This window comes from Thamnophis sirtalis, unplaced genomic scaffold (genome assembly GCF_051295495.1).
Source record: "Thamnophis sirtalis isolate CommonGarterSnake01/CBP01778 unplaced genomic scaffold, rThaSir2_p1.2 scaffold_10, whole genome shotgun sequence".
Taxonomy (NCBI): domain Eukaryota; kingdom Metazoa; phylum Chordata; class Lepidosauria; order Squamata; family Natricidae; genus Thamnophis; species Thamnophis sirtalis.
In genome coordinates, this window is record NW_028261390.1 from 29328266 (window position 1) to 29352703 (window position 24438).

The window sequence follows — 24438 nt, forward strand, 5'->3', positions numbered from 1 at the left end:
ATTTTATAAACAACTGTGAGTTATTTTTATCTTCCATCATTTACTAAAAATATTTGAACAATACTAGCACAGGCAAATAGGCAATGGCTGAATTCTTGGATAATGAGTGTAATTTGTTTTTAATTTAATGCATCTTTGGTGTAATACAAATCCAGTCAGTGTTACAACTCCTTGTGCCCTTCAAAATAGCATTGTTAAAAATCACATATTTTAGTCTATATGTACATTAATCCTGTACTGGGCTCACAAAACTACTTTGACTTTCAACTCCTGAAACCACTAAGGTCCCAGTATTCAAATCTTGTGCGCTATAGCGTATTCCAATGGTGTAAATGTGTTCTAGCTTCAAAAGGTGTCCTCACCTTATGTTTCATGAGTATTTTTTCTCAATCTCCAAAACCTGCATATTCACTTAATAATCTTCATATGCAATGGGATATATGAGGAAAAAAATCTAGATAAGATTGCATGTGAGGGGAAAAAATTAAAAGTTTCTTGCCAACTACCACAAACTTAGCAAATATGACCCTAACAGGTTCAATCTCAGCAATATATGTAAAGTTTCACTTCCAATTTTTAAACACAATGTTAATTTTCAATACAAAAAGTTTTAACCAGTATTATTACTAAAAACACATGAGCAACTACTATATTTTTGGAACCATCAGACTTTACTTTTAGAGAAGCTAACACTTCAAAAATTCATGAACTTCATATTAAACAAGAAATTAACAACTCATGTTCTACACTTTTCTTCAGCTTCAAAAATTTTTGTACTTTGTTACAGTATGGCAAGGCACATAGAAACTCTTCCTTCAAAGCAAGATGTATTCCCTGAAATAATTTTAAAATCCTCAAAGCAATAAGAAATACTACAAATGTTTTTTCTTTTTCTCCCTAAAAACTCTCTCTACAAGACCACATCCATTTAGAAAAGTGACTTAACAAGCACATGAAATTGATCTTTACATACTTGTACTTGTAATACAAATATATTGAATTAGAGCTTTTGTTATTCTGGGTTACATTGTTTAAAAGATTAGATTTCCATTTAACAGTTATCATTTCTAATGCCTTTGACAATTTACGTATTTAAGAAATAAAATAATAACAAAACGCAAGCATTGTTGGTGTCACACAAACATGTCTTTTTTCAAATATTATTTTCTCACTAGACTTGGAATTAAATGTTTAAGTGCTTTTATTCTCTGATCTATATTGTTTTTTAAAAAGTTTAATTCCTTTTTTGACCAAGAATATCTTTCCAAAAAACAAGTAAATTTAAGAGGTAGATTTCTCCATGATGCACTTATTTATTTCAAATAAAAACAAAAAACAAAAGTTCTTTTTAGAACAAAAATCACATCTTGAAAAAAGCTTGGGACATTATTTAATACAGTTCAGTAACATAACAGTCCTTTGCAGAAATCAAAGCTGTTTAGAAACCAATGCAATCTTCCTTAAAATACAAGCCTGCCAACAGTACTAAATCCTCCCCCACCACCTCCACCGGTTGGACCACAACTCCCTGGGGGATCATTGTCATCAAATCCATTTGGCCGAAAAGAACACGAAGCTGCAGATGCTTCTAGGGCCTGGGTTCGAGCACTAAGCTCTTGTTCCTAAAAGAAGAAAAAAAACGAGTGGTCACACACACACACACACACACATTGATTTTTAAGAAAAGTAATTATGATGCAAATTTCAGGGGGGGAAATGGGAAACAGAATTCTACATATGACACAGCTATATCAAATATTATTATCCAGTACTTCTTCAATTGTGACCCTATAAAATATAAAACAAACTCCCCACAAAATACACCAGAAGTATCCATATTGTTTACTAGTTTTAGGAACTTTTTTTAAACTTAAGGAACTATTCCAGAACATTTCAAATTTCATAGATGAAGGAAAATATACCTTTGGTCCTGGTGATCGCCTCAGATTGAATCAAATTTCTTTAAAATCTTTTAACAAGCAGACACTAGATTCATCATAATTCTAGTATTTCTCCAAAACATTCTGGAAAAAATAGTTTGTATAGTTCTAATTAGCCTGCCTGCTGATGAACAAGAACTCAAATGACCAGCATTCCTATCCTTTTTAATTCTCATTGAGTATTGCATCTATTAACTGGTAGAACTGTGTAACATTTTGAATGGGTCAATAGATTCAACAGAACGTCAACTGAATCAAGCCACTGAAGCAGGTATGTTAATCAAGTAAAGTGAATCCAAAGCACTTCAGAGATTTGATAGATTTGGGTAGTTGTTGTGATTCTTACAAATAATATATAGAATAGTAACTTCAGCACTGAATATTATGATTTCTGGCGCTGACACAAATTACTGGCTAGTAATTTATTTGTTCATTATAATATCTAAATCAGCTCCTTTGCATGGGCAGGGCTAACCTTATCTAGGCTTTCTTTCACTTTTTCAGCTGTTACATTCTTTAATATGGCCAGTCACAAGCCTTAATCTCTCTCTTGCACTAATGGAATGTACCGATCCTGCAAACACAACTGGAAGTTCAACTCAGCTTTCAGCATTGTAAATATAGATTCAAGGTTATTAATTAGCTATATAGAACACCCATGTGAGCCTGGATGGCAAACAACAAATAAAAAATTAAAGTATCAACAACAATTACATTTAACTACCTGGTGCAGAGGAATTATCAAGTTTTCCATGTATTACAGAAGATCATCAGGATCAGGTACATTTCAATATTGGGGGAAGAGACTATTTTACAGAACAGATATTCTGTTTTACAGAACAGAGGTGCATTTCCTAAGTTCCATCAGACAAGATTATCCATCAGACGAGAATTGAATGATGCCCATCTTGTCAGACCTCATTGAAGTAAAAGAGTAAGGTTGCCTTATTTTTAAACTCTGCACAGCTAGGAAAGGTTTAAGCTTCTTTATTCTTCTAAAAGTAAGGGTGTAGTAATAAAGGCTATAAAGTAGTGGCACAGGCGACACTTTTTCTATTTTGTTATGGATTGCCATTTTTATGGCACTGTAACTGTACTAACATTCTTCTGCTGCCATGTCTAACTAACCCAAGATATTACAGACAAACCATATTCTTGATACAACCAGGGATTCCATTATACCAAAAAATGAAGTGAAACTGCTTCAGACATTCAAAACTTTTTCATTACAAAGTAAAGACAATTTTTTTCTTCCAAATCAATTCTTGAACTGGTATAAATCAAGCTGAACTGCACTGAATTTTAAATCACAAAGTTAAATCACAAAGTTGAACCTTCAAATTTCCAATTATGGTCTAACCTGATTCACATAGGACTACTGAGCACTTTCCTAGAGTTTCCAATAGGAATTTATTTTGAGACCTACCTAACCCGGGTTTTGTGAATAAAATGTTGCTCTATCCTCAAGTTAATTCTTCACTTCCACTGGAACCATAGCTTTACAGTAAACTATTGTAGTCAGTCAGGAAGATTTCCAAAATTACTAGACAATTTAAATGAATTAGGCTTTGCATTCTTCAATTGCTTTGGATAGTGAGATGAGGGCATATAAATTTAATAAATAAATGTGTATGGTATTTCTTATCCTAACATTAAGATAGCTAATTCTGTACTGGCATAAACTTGCTTTTTTTAATATAAATTTTTATTTTAAACACATAAACACATCAACAAAAACAAACGCATGACTTAAGACAACATAGGAACAAGAAGTTCCATGATATATCATACAGCAGTTCCGTATCGGTTTCTTTGCAGTTAGTATTTTCCCTTCAATACCTTTCTATCTTACATTCATTGTCTCCTTATTCGTTATCCATTTTTATGTACAATTCTATATTTATTTATACTTAGCTATTTATAACCAAATATTGTTTACCTATATTGTGCTATATATTCTTACTATCGCTTATTCTCTTACATACAATTCTAGGTATACATTCACATGGTTATTCTTTTTCTTTGCCATTCTTATATTATTGTTATTCCATTTAAAGGATAATAAGGTACAGTTTGGATTGTTTTGTTTACCATCTCTAGCATTATGACACCACCTTGTTTTCTCTTTCTTTTCTTTTCTCTCTCCCTTCCTTCTCTACTTCATTCCTTCTTCCTCTCCTTCCCCTACTTTCTTCCTTTACCTCTACCCTACTCTTACCCTCTCTTCCCCTTCCTACCCTCTCTCCTTCTTTCTCTCCCATCCTCCCTCCTCTCCCTTCCACCCACCTCTCCTTACCTCTTTCTTCTTCCCTTACCTCTCCTCCACTCTTCCTCTCCTACTATCTCTCCTTCTCTTTCTCTCCTTTCCACCCTCCTCTCCTTTCCCTTCCTTCATCCCTCCCTTCTCTACTTCCTTCCTCCTCTCCTTCCTTCTTCCCTCCCTTTCTTTTTCTATTGTTATAGGTGTCTCTTTCAAATCTCAATTTGTGTTTTCTTGGGGATGGTATTTCCACAAACCCATATAGTTTCATATCATTTCCTTTTTTCTCTTTTGTTCTACAATCTATATACCCGCTATCGTCCTGAATTGATTTCACCATTCTTAACCTTCTTATTTTATTAATCATCTGGGCTCTTTTTTTTTTTGGTGCATTCAGTCCATTCAAATTTATCGAGGTAATTGTTGTTTCTGATCCATCTTTAACTGGGGTTGTTTTTTTTTTACTTCTAGTTTGTATCTGACTTTTCCCTCTCGCACGTTCCTTCTCTGCTCTCTCTCTTGCCTCTGTTCTTCTCTCCTGTTTCTTTCGTTATGTTCTAATATTTCTTCCTCTTGACCTCTACTTTCTAATTCCTCTTTGCTTCCTTATTCTATTTCCCTCTTGCCATATTCTTCATAGAATTTCTGTGCATCTTCTATATTCTCTGTCATATCTTTTTCCTTGCCAAGATACTAGAACCTCTTCTGGTACCAACCATCTATACATTATTCTGTTTTTATTTAACTGGTTTGTTAAAAATTGGTACTGCCTAATATGTAATACAGCCCAGGTTCAAATCCCAGTAAGGGTATGGCTAGCGGATGAGAGCTAAATAGCTTGAAATAGATCTATACTAGTCTCCCTTTATTTATTTATCAGCACAAATACAACATCTATCTGTCTGTCTGTCTGTCTGTCTGTCTGTCTATCTATCTATCTATCTATCTATCTATCTATCATATATATATATATAGATAGATAGATAGATAGATAGATAGATAGATAGATATAGATATCTATCTATCTTATGTCACCAATAGTTTCCTTGCATCAGACTTCACGGTTCGGATTTACAGTCCACTAAGTGTCACCCTCTCCTCAGTATCACTGTTAGTATCCACGAAGCAAAGTTCTCTTTCCAAGGCAATCCTCTATCTATTGTCTCTGGCACTGTTCCAAGCTCCGAGGCAAATAAATATCAAGTGCTTATAAGTTCAACAAAGCAGCAGAAGGAAGAGTGAGCAGAAAAAAAAAGAAACTCATTATACCAACAATCTCTTCTTTGAACTTTCCAAATCTTTTTGGCAAATGTTATTTTCCCCTCCTGTTGTCCATTTCGGGTTTTCGTTCTCACTGTGGCCAATTCCTTTAGCTTCTTCTGGCTGTCCCTGCCACCTCAGCGTATCAGCTCCACTTCTTTTCGGCAAAATTGAACTGCAAACACAGCCTCCCTCCTGGTGTCTTCTTCTTTCCAGCTCACCCTCTCTGCCAGTTTCGCGTTGCTCTCCTCTTTGGGTTGTCAGCAATAGTAACAAATATCCGATTTCAACTGCTTCTCTGTCTGTTCGCTTCCTTCTTATGCGGTCGCCATCGTTCTGGTCCTAACCAAATGGCAGGATAGTTCCTTGTCCATTTAGGGGGTTTCTCTTATCCGCAGGAGGATTTGCCTTATCACCCCAGCGTCTACAGAGTATCCCCCTTAATCTGCTGGCCCCTTCAGGATCAACAGTGCTCAAAAATGAGCCCAAACAAAGAAGTTAGAGTTAGAGGTTATGAGAGCTTCCTTCCCTCCGCTCCAAGTACGGTGATGTCACCACAGGATGTCCAAACTTGCTTTTTTGGATTCGGGACAGAGCCATTTTAATAACTCTTGAAGGAAAGAGGAAGCGAGGCTGGCCTTGGAAAACTTGGTACCAAATATTTAAGGAAATTCTTAAGTTTATTAATGTCCCTTGGGATGATGCTAAAGATGCTGTGAATGATCGAAACACCTGAAAAACACTCGCTGCCCAATATGCTCTGCATATGACCTTAGGATGATGATAATGACTAAGCAATTTTTGAGAATAAGTTGGTATGTACAGACAAAAATACACCCAATTGAAAAATGTATTTGACCCATTAAATGACTGCTTTTACAAATTACCTGTGTTTCCTACTTTGCTGCCTATCCACATAAATATCTAAATCATGGATTATTTATCATTTCATCAATATGACCAAGTAACGCTACACATAAAATCACATTGCTAGGTTCTTGCCTTTGCTCAAATCCCATACAAATATTGCAATTTTCAAAAAAAAAAATTCTGGTTAGAATTATTCAAAGTTAGTATGAGTCACCCAGAATTGCATATGTGAAATGGTCAACTATATAAAAATATACTGAGGTATATATTAACCTGACTTCAAGAATATTCATTAAACAACAGAAGTTCAAGAGCTGACAAGAACTGGTATTCCCCACCTTGACTCCTGCTCTTTAAAATAATTGAAGTATACTGCTGAGTTAGAAAGCTATTTAGATTTGGCATATTGAAAAATACAAACACTTTAGTAAATTCTTCTCAAATCAGCCTAAACCTTTGGGACAGTTTTTTGTCAAACTGAATTCTAAATTATGGATTTATAGTACTTCAGTTCAGAAAATATTTTAAGCTTTTCCTTTGCAGAAATCTGGGAATACTAAAACATTATCTGAACAATTCTGGTTAATCAGAATAATCTGCCTAGATTTGTAATTCCAACTTTATATTATACAGTCCACATTTATAGTAATTACATAACTGATTTCCTTCAGATTACTATCACCTTACCTGCAAATACAGCTTATTGTCTTTTGTAATTGCATCCATAAGTTCTTTCTGCAGAGGGGGATCTCCGTTGATCCAGAGTCCACTGGCTGATTTTGCACTGATAGTCCCAGCACTGTTTTGTTTTTTGTAAAACAGCACATAAGCAGTATCTTTGGGGAATCTGCTTGTAATTTTTTGGACTGATTGAAATGAGGTGAATGTCACTCTGCTGTCATTAAATAGAAACCATTCCTTTGAGACTTCATTTTCATCCAGATCCTTTTCAGTAGCTGCAGTTAAATTGCTCTGAGGATAAGCTAAAGCCATAGTTTGGGACTGATCAAAAGATCCTAGCGAAGACCTTGAATTAGCAACATTTCTTGCATAAGAATAATAATGTCCACTTTCAGAAGATATGCCAGAGTGAACAACTACAGAACTTAATACATAAGGGATTAGTTGAGGGCAACCAACTTCTTCAGCACCAGAAGGCTTTAGTTTTTTAGCCAAATTCTCCCCCGTGTCAGAAAACTCAACACTCATAGACCAAATGCCTGACAATGTACTTAAGGATGAGAGAGTTCTATTAACAGGTAATTCTAGAACAAGCGGAAGAGACACATTGTCTAGGATTTTACGCCTAATATGACACTTGGGATCATATGAAAATCTCAAAAGAGTAAGGATGAGGTATTCTGGCTCCTCCACAATTTGCATAATTTTTTCTGCATTTTGTAAGGAAGCACATTTTTCACAAAAGTATTTGTTATCCCCTTTAAGAACTTCAGGTGCCAAAAAATAATTTAACAAATCAGTAACTGAAGGAGTAACTTCATTGACGTGTTTCTTCAAGTTATCCCCAACTTCAGTCTTACAGATAAAAGGATCAGTAACATTTTCAGAATTTGAGTCAGTGGGGGCATCTTTCAAAGTCCCATCGTTTGTGACCATTTCACAGGAATCACCGGATGGCATCTCTGTCGCAGGGCTCAATGCCCTAGCACTGACTTGTTCCATGGAGTCATCTTTCTCATCAGACGAATGTTCTACAGTTGGTGGACCAACGTTTTTAAAGAATACTGGAGGACAAAAAGCAAGTGAAAGATCTGTGAAGGCTTCTTCTTTATGAGAAGTACTTTTGCAATTTAAACAGCATATGCTTGTTTGTAGTTTCCCTCGAAACATTTTTTCTATCAAGGTTCTCTCCTCTTTCATTGAACATGACTGCTTGATAAATAGTTGAGATTTGCTGGCTACTTCTTGGACCAGGGACTCTTCATTCATATCCTCAGGAAGCTTTGATGAAGACAGAACTTTCAAGGTTCTCTCTTCTTCATGTAGCCTTAGGGGAAAAAAATAATTATTTTCAAGTTATATTGTTCTCCACCAGTTTACCTATTAAATATAATACCGTGTTTCAGTATGCTTATACACACAACCAATTATTTACTAGGCAAGATTAGTGTGGAATAAAATACTGTAGCTTGAATGCCATTGGCACAACTACAAATAGACTCTGCTCCATTGCTTTAATTCTAACAGTTATTTTACTTTAGTTCAGCTCTAACTGGGGTAAAGTTTGAGCTGTTCGATGTATGAATTTTAGACAGAGAAACATTCCATTGCAGAGATTCAAAGTGTTTTTAGTAAACAGTAACTGAAAACCAAGATTGTATTGAAAGAGACTGGGATTGAGATGTCACACGTCAAAAGCAAAGCATATTATTTCAGACCATATAAATTTCAATTATTTTATTTTTAAGTAATAGTTGTTTTTACAAAGATACTGTATTTTTTGTACCTGAAGATTGGGAAGACTGCTTCAGGTTTTGTAGCTCTCTGTGGAAAAAGTTTATCGTAAATAGTTCTTACCCAACAATGTTACAAGAAATGCATTTCCTACAATATATTTTGCATATAAAATGTATTTAAAAACAATATCTTGGATGATGAATTCAGATTATCATTACCTGTCTAGAAGGAACCTAAGATATTCAGAGCAGTCCTGCTGAGATCTAGAAGTAAACCACGGAGGCCTAGACGCCTCAAAGAAAAGGCGAGGAGCATAGGCATCCCTCTAGATAAAACAAACAAACAAACAAGCCAAAACAGATTTCAAACACTGACATCATTCTACAAAGCACTTCATAATTTATAAAAACAGAAATCAAGTGAATAGGAGGCAAGATGTCCGCCTTCCCAGGTACATCAGATAGGAAACATACCACACAAGCTACTTCTAATTTATTGTAAGGCTATATTAACAGAATCTTGCAAATGTAAAAGTACAAATTTCCAATCATATTTCATTTATAGCTTGAGAAGTTAGGGAGGTTTATGCAGTTGCAGGATGTACCCTCTTATCTGATTGTTCCCTAGACATGATCTCTTTGTCCCGCTTCTCAAAGCCTTTCTCACATACTGTTACATAGTGGAAAAGCTAAGGATTAAATGAACTGTTCTGACTGTAGAATAAATCCAAATATTAAGTATCTACTTCCCAATTTCACGTTCAAATTCAATCTTGCATATTAATTTAGAATTAAAAAGTACATTTGAAATACAGGAAAAATAAAGTTATTATTAAAGACAACTAATGAAATTTTATGTATTCAGGTGCAACGAGAATTGTTTCATGTCCTTTTCCAAAGTAATTTTGGACATTAATCCTAACATCTTAATGGGATAATAATAATCTTGTTGGGATTATGTTTGAATAAAAGATTTGATATCTAATTTAAAATTACTGTTTTATGAGAGTATCTTACAATTTTACGAGTATGGTATCAGTATAGTGCCCAGTTTCAACCAGTCTGCACTTTTTCCAGAAGTATCCAATTCTTCTTTCAAAATTTCAGAGATGAAACAAAATGGTCTGCATTGTCTACTGATTTATAAAAAATTCAAATATTCCACAATTAATTCTACACATAAATAAGGCCAAACCCCCTTTTTTGCAATATTATTTTAATTTTCAGAAAATAATACAGACCTGTGTATGAGCAAGAAATGCAAAAAGATGTTGCAATTTTCTCATTAGTGAATTGCACCCATTTAGATTTAATGATAACACATGTCTTCTGAAACTGCAAAAAATGAGATCATGTTTTCAGATACAGATAAACTTATACAAATACACTCCGATGTTTTAAGAGTGTTTCCTAAGCTGATTTAAAATAATTTAACTATGCTTCCAATCATATTATCAATATGAGACTGCTCGAACTTGAATTAAGTCTTAATGTAAGCCATATATTTGAAGAACAATTTAATCACTTTGGGGAATTACTTTGCTTTGGTTTGAAATTTAGGGGGGAAAGGAAGCCTTCTAGTAAATTTCTCCAATTATAAATAATGCAGAAGGAATGCCTTTAAATTTCCTTCTACTATAGAAATATGTTTGGCAATTCATTAACTCAGGGGTCATGCACAGAGTTAGGTTGCACACACACAACCATCTCCTCCTGCACTGCTGCCTACCTCCCCGCTGTCCACCTATATATTCCTGATATTTCACCCTAAATAATTGTAATTTTCTTGTTTTATTTGCTGGTCAATGACCAAATAAAAATGTATTGTGATTTACAGTTTCTTTAATCATGATGTGAACTGAGGCAAGGAAACACATTTTGCTGTTTACTCAGATTCTTACTACCATATTCAAGCCATCACAGAACTAGTAGTAGAAATAATAACAACTGAAAATTATATGCCATTCAACTCCCAGCAATTCTGGGCATTTACAAATTGTTCAAAACATTTAAAAACAAGGAACAAAACAAGGAACACAAAACAAAACAAAAACAAAGATGGCAAAGAAAACAAGCCTAGATGGTAACAAGGAAAAGGAAGTGTCAGTTGTCATCACCAACAGCTATGTCTTCAGGGGCCTTTGAAATGCCAGTACGGTAGAGACTGTTTAGATCTTAAAATTTTAAAATGCCATGTATTTTTTTTTTAAGAAAACATTGCATACATAAAAGTTGCAAACCTTAAAACAAATAGGATTAAACTTACTCTGTAGCCATGAATAATGCTTGAATCACACTGTTCATGTAACAAGTATTTCCTAAATTAATCAGACCAGTCTTTCCAGTTTCAGATTTTCCAGAAAATCTAGACAGACAAGATTGCAAGGAGCTGGACTGAGATGTCCAGGCACTCTGATTCAGTATTATCTTAATTTTTTCTTCATTGGGTTTGAAAAGCTCCTAGAAATGAAAACAGAGACACATATTGAACAGCGAGTATTATGCAAGTGTTTTCATAACATTTATATCTACTAAAAGAGTAGCCAAACAGCCTATGTTCCACTCTTCCAAATCTTAATAACTTCTCTGTTAAGTAAAGTGCCTTTTTGTAAATTGACACCAACTTATAACCATCTTGTTCAACTATGATCTATTTTTATTTTTAGCAGTGTAAAACAAGGATCAAAGCTAAGTGCTCACCAATCCATCTTTACAGACATTGTGTGACATCTTGTGGAACTTTATTATATATATCTAAATACATATTATCTTCTAAAACACTATTCCCTTACTAAGAAAAATGTGAAAATCTTTTTTTTTCTATTCTTGCAACCTTTGGGCTAGTTTAAACATCAATCTCTGATATCAAAGAATTAGTTAAAATGACTTTCTTTTTGATAATTAACTGGTAAGAAATACTTCTATGAATCTTCCCATGTTGAAGTAAAAATATACATTTTCTTTTACGGATAAAACTCAAGATCTTATTTAAAAGATTTACATTAATGACAGTGTTATCTTCTACTCTGCTGATTTAAATGTTTTTCATTACTTTTTCCTGAAATCTGAAAATAGCTGATACAATTTTTATGCATAAAAATAATATCTACATGCTTCAGTACTGAAATATTTTTGTTTGCATACCTTTATTGCTTCTAGAATGGGTTCATAAAGTTCTGGGAATCCAGAGTAATGGTACATCATACAGTGCATTAATTCACTCAGCTGTTGTAAGAATGTTGTGCTGGTAGGCAGACCATTACTTTTGACCGATGTTACCAATTTAACCACATGTGGAACAATCTAATTTTAAGATAAATAGAATAATAATTGGCTTGCTTGTTGAACAAAACACATTTTAAAGAAAATCACTACTGTATTTTTCAGAGTATAAGACGCACCTTTTTCCCTCAAAAGAGGCTGAAAATCTGGTTGCATCTTATACACTGAATACAGCATTTTTTGCCTCCTGAAACCCCGCCCCTTCACCAAAATGGCGGTGCATAGCTTGTAGGAGGCTTTCAGAGAGCTCCTGGGGGCTGGGGAGAGCAGAAATGAGCAAAAAATGGGCCGTTTTTGCTTAATTTCGCCCCTCCCAGCAGCACTCTATAGGCTTCCTAATGCCCTTTGACAAAAAACAGAGCCGTTTTTGCAAAAAACGGGCCATTTTTTGCTCCCCCGCACGGAACACTCTACAAGCCTCCTAAGGGCTATTGATGCCCCCCCTTTTTTTTGAAGAAAAAAAACAGGCTCATTTTTGGGAGGTTTGCAGAGTGCAAAAACTATTTTTTTATTTGCCTCTTCAAAACCTTGGTGCGTTTTATACTCCGGTGCATCTTATACTCCGAAACATATGCTATATTATGAAGTCAGAACATAATAATTAACTATAATATTTCTATTTATCTGAACACCTACCATGTTTCCCTGAAAATAAGACCCACCCAAAAAATAACCCGGAGCCTGATTTTGGAGGTGAGCGTAATATAAACCCTATTCCAAAAATAAGACTGGGGATGGGCGTGGCCAGCATGGGAGGCGGCGAGCGTGCCGTGGTGTGTGTGTGACAGTTTCCAGCTGCAACCCAACAGCCCTTTGGGGCAACGCAAATAATGCAAATTCCGAGGGTGGAGGCATTTGTCTCCTTTGCAGAAGGAAGCGGGGGGAGGGCCTGTTCCAATCTCTGCGTTGTAGCGTAGCAGTGGGGGGGGGGTGGGAGAAGAGAGAAAGCCTCTTGATTCTTGTGTGTCTTTTCACTTTTCACTAAGTGTAAGAGTGTGTGTGTGTGTAGCGGAGCTCTTTCCAAGTCTTCTCGCTGCCCTGAAAATACGCAGCGATCACCGTACCTTTCACCAAACAGGTTGTGTATTTGCCAACAACCTTCAAATTAGAGCTCTGCTCCACCCCCCAGACTTAAACTTAATGAAAAGTGAAAAAACATGCACAGGAATCAAGAGGCTTTCTCTTTCTCCTTTCACACCACTAGCGCCCTTAAGCTGTTTGGCATGAAAAGGAAACTGGCACATGCTCCTCCACTCTCTGTAAGCCTTCACTATTGGTAATAAACTCTTTGTGCAGAAGAGGATGAATATTTTCAGAATTCTGATGTGCCAAAAATGCAGCTTGAGGAATTGAAACACAATGCTTCTGTTGGTTCTGCGAGTTGGTGGGTTAGATTGCCTGGCACACAAGCCTGGCTGGGGAGAGTGCTGCCTACGCCCCTCAAGCACAGTCGCCTTAAGATGAAAAGCACCGCCTGCTGAAAGTGAAACGTGACCTCCTTTCTGGCTGCAGCAAAGTCAAAGAGTCAAGAGGGCCAGGTGGGGAGAAGGTGGTAAGGGTTCTGCAAGCGGGGGGGGGGGAGTGAGAGTGAAGGTGAGGAGCTGCGTGTTAACCTGACAGGTAGGAAAGGTTTTGCGGGCACTGTGTGCAGCTCCGCCCTCCGCCCTCCGCCCTCCTGGCCAGGCTCCACAACTGAGGGATGATGGAGCAAACCATGTGAAGCTGGCAGCATGACTTTTGCCCGTCTTTTTCTGGGTGTGGGGCTTTTGCTTTTTAGTTCCTGAAGCTAGCAGCTCCACAGCGAACTGCTTTGCTTTTTAAACCCTCTTTTTCCTCATGGGAGTCTTACAAGAGGCTTGCGTGGTAGCACCGGCAGCAGGTGGAGGCAGAGGCATGGGGGAGCCAGAGGCGATCCCAATGCGCCGCCCACTCTGTCCCACTGTCTCTTGGCTTGCTTGTGGCCACGCCAAACATCCACCAGCACAGGGCATCTGGGCAAGAGATTTTCCTGCAGATCGCCCTTTTCTCGAGCCCAGCACAGACACACATCCAAAAAAGACTTCATTCGAAGTCTTCAGCCTTGTAATCCTGGGATGTGCGTCTGTGTTGGGCTCAAGGAAAGGACGATGGGCAGGAAAATTGGGATGGGTGGGTGGGTTTCTTTGCTGATCGACCTTTCCTCAAGCCCAGCACAGATGCACATCCCCAAAAGGCTCCATCCAAAGCCTTCAATGTTGCAAACCTGGGATGTGTGTGCTGGGTTTGAGGAAAGGCTGGAACACCACCACCCCCCAATTTGGATGGATCTATAGATCTGGGCCAAATTTCCCCAAGCCAGGCAGGAGAGAAGTCAGCAGCAGCAGTTGCAGCAAGCCCAGCAGTTGGGGAAGAGACCAAAGGGGAGCCGATTCTGACATGCCTCACAGCCTTCTGTCTCATCGTAGCAGCAGTCTGAGCAAGGCCTGGCGGAGCGCAAACTGTAGTCGCTGCCTGCTCCACAGCCACAAGGTGAGCTGCGGAAGAGAGGGACACTCAGCTGCGAGGTTGCCTGGTGCTGCTGGCAGGGCTGGGACTGGCAAGAGTGTGCTGGAAACATATCCAGTCGCCCTGAGAGACAGAACAAGAGGCAGTTTCCAGCCCTCTCTGGCTCAGCTGATTTCTCAGGCTGCGATTAAGGGGCCAAGCAGTTATGAGGTAACTGTGCTCGTGTAAAAAAACAATAACAACAAAGACTTCCCTGAAAATAAGCCCGAGTGCTTATTTTCAAGCCTAAAAGAAAATAAGACTGGGTCTTATTTTCAGGGAAACATGTATTTACCTGAACACCTCAGTTTTATCTATATTTTTTAAATGAGCAACTGCAAGTTAAGAAATATAATTTCACATTCTATTGGGATAGAAATCAGGGTAGCCAATACTAGTCCATTATTACCCTACATGCTGTGATGAAAACACTTAGTAATGTTTAAAAAGTATGGTAACTTTGCAAACATATAAAACATTCTATTTTTATGAGCTCTTCCTGAAATTAATTTTACAATCTCTGCTAGCAAATAAGGAAAAAACTTACGAAAGTGCTAAAAAGAATATTCAATCATTTTAGAATTAGTGGAGTACAACTCTGATAGTTAGTTCCTATAATTTTTAGTTTAATTTGCACTGTTGCTAATTTATAACCCATGTTATTCTTTATAATAGACATCTGTAGCAATGTAACAAATACAATGAATTGCATCGAAGTTCATTGATGACAGACTGTTTAAATTCAGTTGAAGCCTCAATGAAGCAAACTAGTAATCAATTTTGATGATTTCACTTTCACTCTGCATGAGCCATTCCTATTCCATAAGGTTGATAGGTGTATTGGAGGGACTGCATGAAGGAACGCAAAAAATTTCTACAGAGTCAAAGACATTTTGGCCATTGGAGTAACATAATCGGATACAACCCATTGTAAAATACAACTCTCTTAGAAAGGGTTAAGAACCAGATATACATTAGCAACAAAATTCTGTAAAGTATCTCTCTCCTTACTAGATTTTACATCTTTATATAAATAACAAATTCTTTAAACTACTGTTACTTAGATTTTGTTTTAAATTATGTTATATGACATAAACCATTAAGATTGAGGAAGATAAGAATGTGGTTTTGGTTTTATTAATATAATAGTAAGATGGCATGCTTATAGATATTTTCTTTTTAAATGAGTTTTAAAACAAAAAAAGATAAAACTTACCAAGTGAAAAGCCTCTGGAGAATGTTGAAAACTGAGCAGCATATGAGAAAGGACAGCCAAAGCACCAGGTCTCACCAGTGGAAACCAAAGGCGATTAAATACCTTTCAGGAAAAGGAAGATTTATTAAAAATAAGAAATGTACAGCAGTATTATAATTCTATAGCATATATTTAAAAATGCATAAATAAAATTAAAAATTTCTACAAAAAGCAACCTGTTTACAATTTTATTACATTAATTAAAATTCTAATAATAATTGAGTAATAATACTTACCAATTCAATCTTAAGCAAAGTAACATCAATAAGGATAGTAAACTTCTGAACTGCAGCCAGTCCTTTCAGTAATGCTATCACCCAGGTCTCTACATGCTGAGCTAATGGCCAGGACAACCAGTCAATCATCCTGAAAAGTGATGAATTTGTCTTTTTTAGTATTTCAGCTGCAAAAGCTATATCCCAGTTACTCAATTTCTTAACTCTGGTATTGGTTTACATATTATATCAATTATATGACGGTCATAGATCACAGCCAGAACTTTAAAATGCTCTGGCTGGGGAAAAACTTTGCAAGATAGTTTTTTCTCTAGGGAAGCTATAGCAACAATTCAGTATTTTGTCTCGTTTCCATCAAGGCAATACATATTTTGTCATTTGCAGTGCTCTATGGAATTGTATAAACATCACAACGCAGATAAACAGTTTGAATCCCTCCTGGTTTTATTACATTACATGAACAAAACTATCAAAGCCAACATATGTTCTTTACACTATCATCAATCCATCACCAAAACATCTATTACAGCAAAAAACAAATTCTTGATAGCATTAATTTGATATTCCATATATAAAAAAGTTAGATTTGCTATTAAATCACAATATTCACCATTTTTGTACACTTTAAAATAATTCTTCCAGATTTGTAAACACCCCCTCCCCCAATAAATATTCTACATTCTGCAATTACACAAGACCTCCACTAAGTTTTCTTTGGAAACCAAAAGTGCTGTTGATTTTTGTTGGAAATATAAGTTTTATGATTTAATTTTTAAAAAGGTGATTTTCCCCCCATTTCCTAACTTTAGGTTAGTTTCTAGGAAAGCTGAATTGTCTATTATTACTGATCCTAGATAACATAGAATAAGTAAAATGAAACATCCCAAGGAAACAGGTGGCTAATCAAATAAAGATGCCAGAGAGGGCTAAGGAAAAGTCTAAAAGAAAAAGTGAGAAAAAGTACGGTAGTTCTAAACTTTTCACATATCTAGTAGAGGAATTCAAAAAAGGTTTGAAATTACTATGAAACACAAACATTTTCTAAGAATACTCAATTTTTCATTACTGTTCCTTTTGTTAATTACAATCCAGCTGCAAAACTATCCCAATTTCTAATGAAATGGCACTATTTTCCGAAACCATGCATGGACTTTGTAGTCTACAGCAATTAAAACATATAGGCATATTTGTTGCAGTGAGTTTTTATGATCTCAGAAAAAGTATTCCCATATAAAATAGATTATCATACAGTCAGCACTTTTTAATTACTTGTAAGCTAATGGAAAATAACTAAGTTATTGTACTTACCATATGTTTTTATTTTTGAAGAAACGATAGGAAGGAAAAAGATAAACTAATTTCTTATTTAGAGCTAGCCTGCTACATGGCCAATTTAAGCTGTCTTAATTAATTAATGCAAAAGGAATTTTATTTGGCTGTGGTGCAGCTGCATCATTCTGGAGCTGAACATGCTTAAAACTGTAGAAATAAAGAGCAGATTTTAGGAAGAGTCTTTCTATTTTACTGCCTCTTACTATATTCAACAGAAGAGTATCAGCAGTAGAGTCCTTCAGTTTTTGATAATTTTATAAGATTTGCAATGGATATTTAATATTAGAACCATCATTAAAGAAGCACAACAAATAATGTTCTTCTGCATCGACTCAGAAAGTTCAGACTGTCCCAGAAGCTGCTGATATAGCTTTACAGAGGAATGATTGAGTCTATTATTTGTACTTCTATAATTCTCTGGTTTAGTACAACAACTAAACAGGACAGGTACAGACATCAACAGATAGTCAACACTGCAGAAGGAATAATTGCAGTCAGGAGGACTGAGATTATATCTGCAAGAATCTCATATCCTGGACATAAACTATTTCACCTTGGGATGGTCCTATAGACTATATGCCAGGACAACTAAATACAGAGACAGTTTTTCCCCTCATGCCATCACTCTGTTAAACACCTGGTTCTTGCAGTTTCTGTCTAACGTGTATGCATATTAAACCATGAAATATTATTTATCCTTTTCATTATCTTCATTTCCCCATTTTATTGGTATTATATTATTATTCTCTCCATTGCTGGCAAGTTCACGGAGTGTTATTATACTGGACACAAATTCCTTCTCTTTCTAGTTACACTTGGCCAAATAAAGTATTCCATTCCAATACAAATACAAATCCAACACAGTAACATCATGTTCATACATATGCAGTTTTAATCTGCATATTAACTAGAATGGACTTGGTTATCTGAGGAATTGCCTCCACCTGATTGTGTATATTTGTGCTATTAAATCTGGCAGAAGAGGCATGGTTGAGGTCTGTTTAGTAGGGGATTGCCATATGTTGGGCCCTGAGAGCCTTTCTGTTGTGACATCTATGCTTTGTGACAGTAGGCAGTAGTCCATACAATAGTTATGTTAATCTGTCCTTGTTTTTACCTGGCTTACCAATGTAAATTGTTGGTAATTTTTTGTTTTGTTTGTTTGCTGTGGTTTCAGTACTGTACACTATCTAGAGTCATGAAGTTGAGATAAGCAGTGATATAAATTGAAATAATAAACTTCCCTTTAAAATGCATGTAATAAACAAGATGCTTAATTAAGTAAACAAGTACTCTTTTGCCAGACTGAATACTATACCTGCATAAAGCTTGTGTCATACTTGCATCTTTTACATTTGGATCTGTGGTAAGGCTTCCAATCAGGACTGTAATCATTTGTAAAGGGATATGCTGCACAAGACTTGCCAAAGCAACCGAAGGTTCAGAAGTATCTATAATTGCCAAACATATAAGAAATTATATTATTTCTGCTTTTTTCCATTTAGATTTGAATCAATTTTAAAGGCTATGTTTCAAGTTTAACCATATTCTGAACCAATTCAAAGCTCTCAGACTCCCTTTAAACCCAAAAGTAGTGATATTCAGTGGAAGCTCGTGGCTGGAAGGATAAAAGATAGTATTTGAGCATTGCTTCCTATTTTCATTTAGAGAAAAGCTAAGGAAAGTACAAGATCACTCGAAAAACCAGCTCTTTGCTTTCCTCTAATGGAGCTTTCCTATATCATAGTTCAGCTCACAGGTAGTCTGGATATAATATAGTTCGGTAGTTTGGCACCAGGCTAGAAACTGAGTTCTAGTCCTTAGGCATGAAAGCCAGTTTGGGCCAATCACTCTCTTTCTATCCAAACCACCTCATATGCTTGTTGTGGCAAAATAGGAGGAAGGAATATTATGTGTAACTATCATCTTGAATTATTTATAAAAACAATATAAAGGCAAAATAAAAATAGTTTTTTGAATAATACAACTCATAGAATTTCTTATTTACATTTTGTATGTAAATTATTTGTCTTACACTCATATAGATGTATCATTCATTAATGTGATGCTACTATAAAAAGGACACCAGCTTCAGCATCAATTATTCTGTTTGTAGCAAATGCTACAATTCAAATTCAGTCACGTGAAAAAGAAAGTACACCCTCTTTGAGTTGTACAGTTTTATGTATCAGGACCTAGTAAAAATCAACTGGTCCTAAGCAGTTTTTAACTAAGTAGTTAAGTACAATCTCAGATGAACAGCAACACAGACATATTACACCATGTCATCATTTATTTTGCAAGAGAAACCCAAAATGGAGAAGCCGCAAGTTGTCTCTATGCAGCTAGTACCAAAGCATATATAGCACAGTTGGATGGCAATAACTACATTATTTAATTATATTTGTAAATATATTTAATTGATTAAACTAAACTAGTTCTATGGTACTGCAACTAAAAACTTTTTACTTGTGTTAAAAATCTTACATTAGAAAAAATGAGCACACTTTAAAGCCAACAGTCATTAAAAGCTATGATGTTTAAAATTAACTATATCATTAATAATACTATAACTAAGTGACTTAAAAGTTTTTTAAAAAAATATATAAACAGGCTTCTCTCTTTCTCATCAAATTAGAATCCATCTGATCTCCAAGATGTGCCTGAATTATATTATAATATAACCATCACAAATCAAGGAAGTCATGAAATATAGGAATAAAAATATATACCTTGTTAATCTAATACTCTCAAAAATATTTACGTTCAATTGTTCCTACTTCCCCTCCAAGAACTTCTAAAATCTAGTCCCCAGTCCTTTTAACCAATACAAATGCTAAATAATTTAATCAATGTTTACCTACATTTTTTGAAACTTTAGGAACTTTGCTCTAATCAGATATTAACACAAGTACTGTGTTAATCAGAACCCTATTAGCAGTAAAGAGAAGGTTCCGTTCCCCAATATTTAGTTGACATTTTTTAAAAAGCAACCAAAGACAGCTCTAACATATCTTGAGTTGCAAAAATCCAGAGACCACTAGAAAGCAGCAAAGGATTTCAGCTTTCAGCATCTCTGTGCTGCCATCCAGATTTTTGCAAACAAGATGCGGAAGCCTTAACCAGCTTTCTGCTCCACCTTCAACATCAGTCTTGTTCCTAGCCTTTCTGGGGTTGGCTGGAATGCCTTTCCCCTCTCTTGATATTCCTCAGCTTCTTCTTTTTTTACTTACAGAATCCCAACGGGATTAGATTCAACAGATTAGATTCTGCAACAGAGTGGTCAATGCCTGGAATGCACTACCTCTGTGGTTTCTTTCCCGAACCTCCAAAACTTTAACCTTAGACCAGGGGTGTCTAAACTTGGTAACTTTAAGACTTGTGGACTTCAACTCCCAGAATTCCCCAGCCATGGTTGGCTGGGGAATTCTGGGAGTTGAAGTCCACAAGTCTTAAAAGTCACCTCACTCCATTCCTAAGATGTCTGTAATGGGAGTGCATAAGCACTACCATCCCTGTCCTAATGTTCCTTTTTATTCGTATCCATTTCATGTACCCAAAATCATGTTTATGCATACATACATACATACATACATGCATACATACATGTTGTCTAATACATGCTCGACGAAACAAATAAAAAAATAAAATAAAAAAAAAAGACATGAGGAAAAGGCGAGCCTACCGGTGGAAGAGATGATGGCAAAGAGCTCCTGCAAGGAAGGCAGCAGCGTATCGGGTTCCGCTTTCCAGATGCCACGCAGCAGATTGCTGACTTGGGTGACTTGGGAGACATAGAGGCGTAGAGCAGCTTCCCGGGTGCTTTGGGTCTGGAAGTGAGCAATGCTGCGTACCAACTGCTGGCAAAAGACGAGGGCGAGTTTCCTACCGCGGGGCAGACACTGAGGAAAGTCGCTCAGCAGCTGGCAAAGGCGAGCGCAAAGAGGAGCCGGAGGCCTCTCGCTCACCAGGCGCAACGCTTCCCTTTGCAGCAGAGCGAACAGCTCCAGCACCGCCGGGCAGCTAATGAGAAGCCGCAGGCCGGTCTGGATGTAGTCTAAGACGCCGGGGTCCAAGTGGGAGCCAAGGCCGGGCGCGGGCAACGGAGCAGGGGCGAGGAAGAGAGGGGACGCGGGGCTTCCTCCTCCTCCTGCCCCGTGAAGCAAAGCCAGGACCAGGTCGCGCGTGAAGAAGGCCTCGAAGTCGTCGCGGTGGTGAAGAGCGTAGGCCTCGAGGACCTGCCGCCCGACCTGGCGCTGGAACTGGTCGGGGCCCTGCAGGATGAGGCGGGTGCTGAGGGCGAACATGGCCTGACACTGCGGCCCGCTCAGCGGCGACTCGGCCGACTCCACCACGCGCTTGACGATCATACGTTTCACCGGCAGCGGGTAGGACGAGCTCACCAACCCTTCCAAGATCTTCTCCATGGCGAACGGCGGCCCAGCATTGGCAACCGAAGGTCCCCTTCGGCCCTTCCCCCTTCGCTCCGCGGCCGCCCTTCAACCTCCCGGGCAGCAGAGACGCCTCAACATCGGCCCGGCCCGGCGGCTCTCAGGAGGCTCCTCGAAGCCCAGACGTCGGAGGCCCCAAACGCCGGGGAGGTACGTGACCCGGAAGGAACAGAACAACGCATCGTCACGCCGGACGGGAAATGGAAGAGGCGGCCGTTCCAATTGCGCATAAGCAAAGTATTGTTTCGGAGGACGGCGGCCCGGCCGACGCGCCTGCGCTTTAATGCCCTGCGCTTGGAAAGGCCGGAGGCCTTTTGCGTGACCCGAGCGCGAGGAAGGATGAGCCTGAAAGGGCGGAGGCAGAAATAGAGCAGGAAGTTTAAAGTGACCTGATTCGTAGTGTTTATTACCTCTGTTCCCCTTGGAGGTTTCTTTTTTACAGGTAGTCCTCGACTTACAAAAGTTCATGTGACCGTTCGAAGCTACAACGGCACTGAGAAATGGGACTTATGACCGCTTTTCGCGCGTGATCAGAACTTGGATGCTTGGCAACTGATTCATATGTAGATGGTAGTTGCAGTGTCTCAAGGTCATGTAAACCAGATCCACTTAACAACCGTGTTGTTTAGCTTAAGAACTGCAGTGATTTACTTCACAAATGAGGCAAGAAAAGTCGTAATGTGGGGCAAAACTCGCTTAACAAATTTTCACTTAGCAACAGAAGTTCTGGGCTCAGTTATTGTAAATCGAGAACTACCTATATTAGCTTAATTATATTAATTGGAAGGTTATCAATGTTGGAGGCAATATTTTGCTATATCAGTTGATGGAAGACCAGTGAGAGGCAGAATGACCCAGGCTGACATGCAATTGCTCTTTTAAACAGCTGAAAATGTGTAGCTTTTTAAAAAATATGGAAGATCATTTGAAAGATGCTTTTTGCATGGTAAGAGCTTTTGTGAGAAAAAGTAAATAAACTGTTGAATCAGACAAAAGCCTAGCTGGTCTAGAATCCTTTTTGCTAAAGTGGTCAGCCAGTCGTTTCTGGGAAAGTTTCTACTGTAGCTGGGCACAAGAGGAAAATCTCACCTAGTCTTCACAATATTATAAAGTGCTGCTTTACCTGATGAAATTATAGATAGTTCTCAATTTACAACCACAATTGAGCCCAACATTTCTATTGCTAAGTGAAACATTTGTTAAATGACTTTTGCCCCATTCTATTACTTTTCTTGCCACAGTTGTTAAGTTGGTAAATTAGTAACATGGTTGTTAAATGAAACTGGTTTTCCCATTGACTTTGCTTGTCAGAAGGTCACAGAAAATTATCACATAACCTTGGGACACAGGAACAGTCATAAATATGAGTCAGTTGCCAAGCATCTGAATTTTGATCATGTGACTGGAGATACTGTAATAGTCATGTGTGAAAAATGGTCATGTCACTTTTTTCAATGACATAACTTGGAACAGTCACTAAATGAATTGTAAGTTGAGGACTACTTGTATTTCTTAATCCTTTTAAAAATAATCTCAGCTGATTAACCATATTTATGGAATAAAAAACCTTAGGTTTGACTTAAGTATTACTGTTTTATCTAACTCTAATGCCATTTAACATTGTTAGCCGATGCTGATGCTGGGGCCCAGTTCAGAGAGAGGAGTAAATTGCCTTTATTGTACCCACATATTGATTCTTGCACCATAAAATAGATGACAACCTGGGTTTTGCTATCTACTTCCAGACTCATCAGATAGTTTCTCTTGCCTGCACTATTAGAAGAATAGCTATTTTAATATATTTATTTATTAGGCCTCAAGGCGATTCTGGACAACATTAAAGCCAATAAAACACTGCGATTACAAATACTCATAGTAACTAATAATTTACAATTTAAAAAGATGGGGAGGAAGGGAGCAGGATCCACATGCTATGGATGGGGAGATGTGTTCTTATTTTAATCCATTAGCCATATCCAGCATGAACATTATGATTGTGAAGCTGTACTCATGATTATTGGTTATGCATTTTAATCTGTCTTTATTTAAAGCATAATTTGATAATATTGCTTGTTATTTAATGTTTACATCATTTGGAAAGTTTTTATGGTGAGGATATATTTAAAGTACATACCAGCACATAGCCATTACCAGCTGACTATATTTTTTTCCACAGCATTAGTTCCTTGGAAATCTTTCTCAACTTCCTTTTTCTTCTAATGAGACAGCTTTTTTCATTTTCAAATTGTTCATCCTACAATTTGTTATGATGTTTTGCATGTAGTTTTTGTTCATTTTGAATAATAAATGAAGAGTAGATAGATAGTCATTCAGAAAGAATGTTTCCTTGTAATTTTAATTAAAATGTTAAAATGTTTCATTTTTACCAAACACAAACACTTGGAAGAGAATTTTTGCTGAAGCCCTGTAATCACAGTATATTCTGACTCATTTTTTTGGTATATGTGTATGATTTGATACATCATAGATTGCAAATCAGTATTTGTTTCATAATGACTAACAAAAGCTCTGATAAGGACTTGTTTTCAAATTCATGATGCTCTGGTACAAGAACTGATCTTGTTTGACCCAAACTGGAAAATACAAATTTA

At 37.1% G+C, this 24438-nt stretch overlaps 1 protein-coding gene across 1 annotated transcript; it reads right to left on the reverse strand.

Annotated features, from left to right (window-relative positions):
* Positions 1-103: 103 nt before the first annotated feature.
* USP38 (ubiquitin specific peptidase 38) lies at positions 104-22010 on the reverse strand. The gene is made up of 10 exons (XM_014061566.2): positions 21061-22010; positions 18694-18826; positions 16044-16173; positions 15769-15870; positions 11892-12050; positions 11014-11207; positions 9989-10082; positions 8967-9073; positions 7018-8338; positions 104-1622 (listed from the first exon to the last, which is right to left on the reverse strand). Exons 1-10 carry the CDS (start codon positions 21800-21802, stop codon positions 1461-1463), a joined length of 3144 nt encoding a protein of 1047 aa, XP_013917041.2. The 5' UTR covers positions 21803-22010; the 3' UTR covers positions 104-1460.
* Between the last annotated feature and the right edge of the window lie 2428 nt (positions 22011-24438).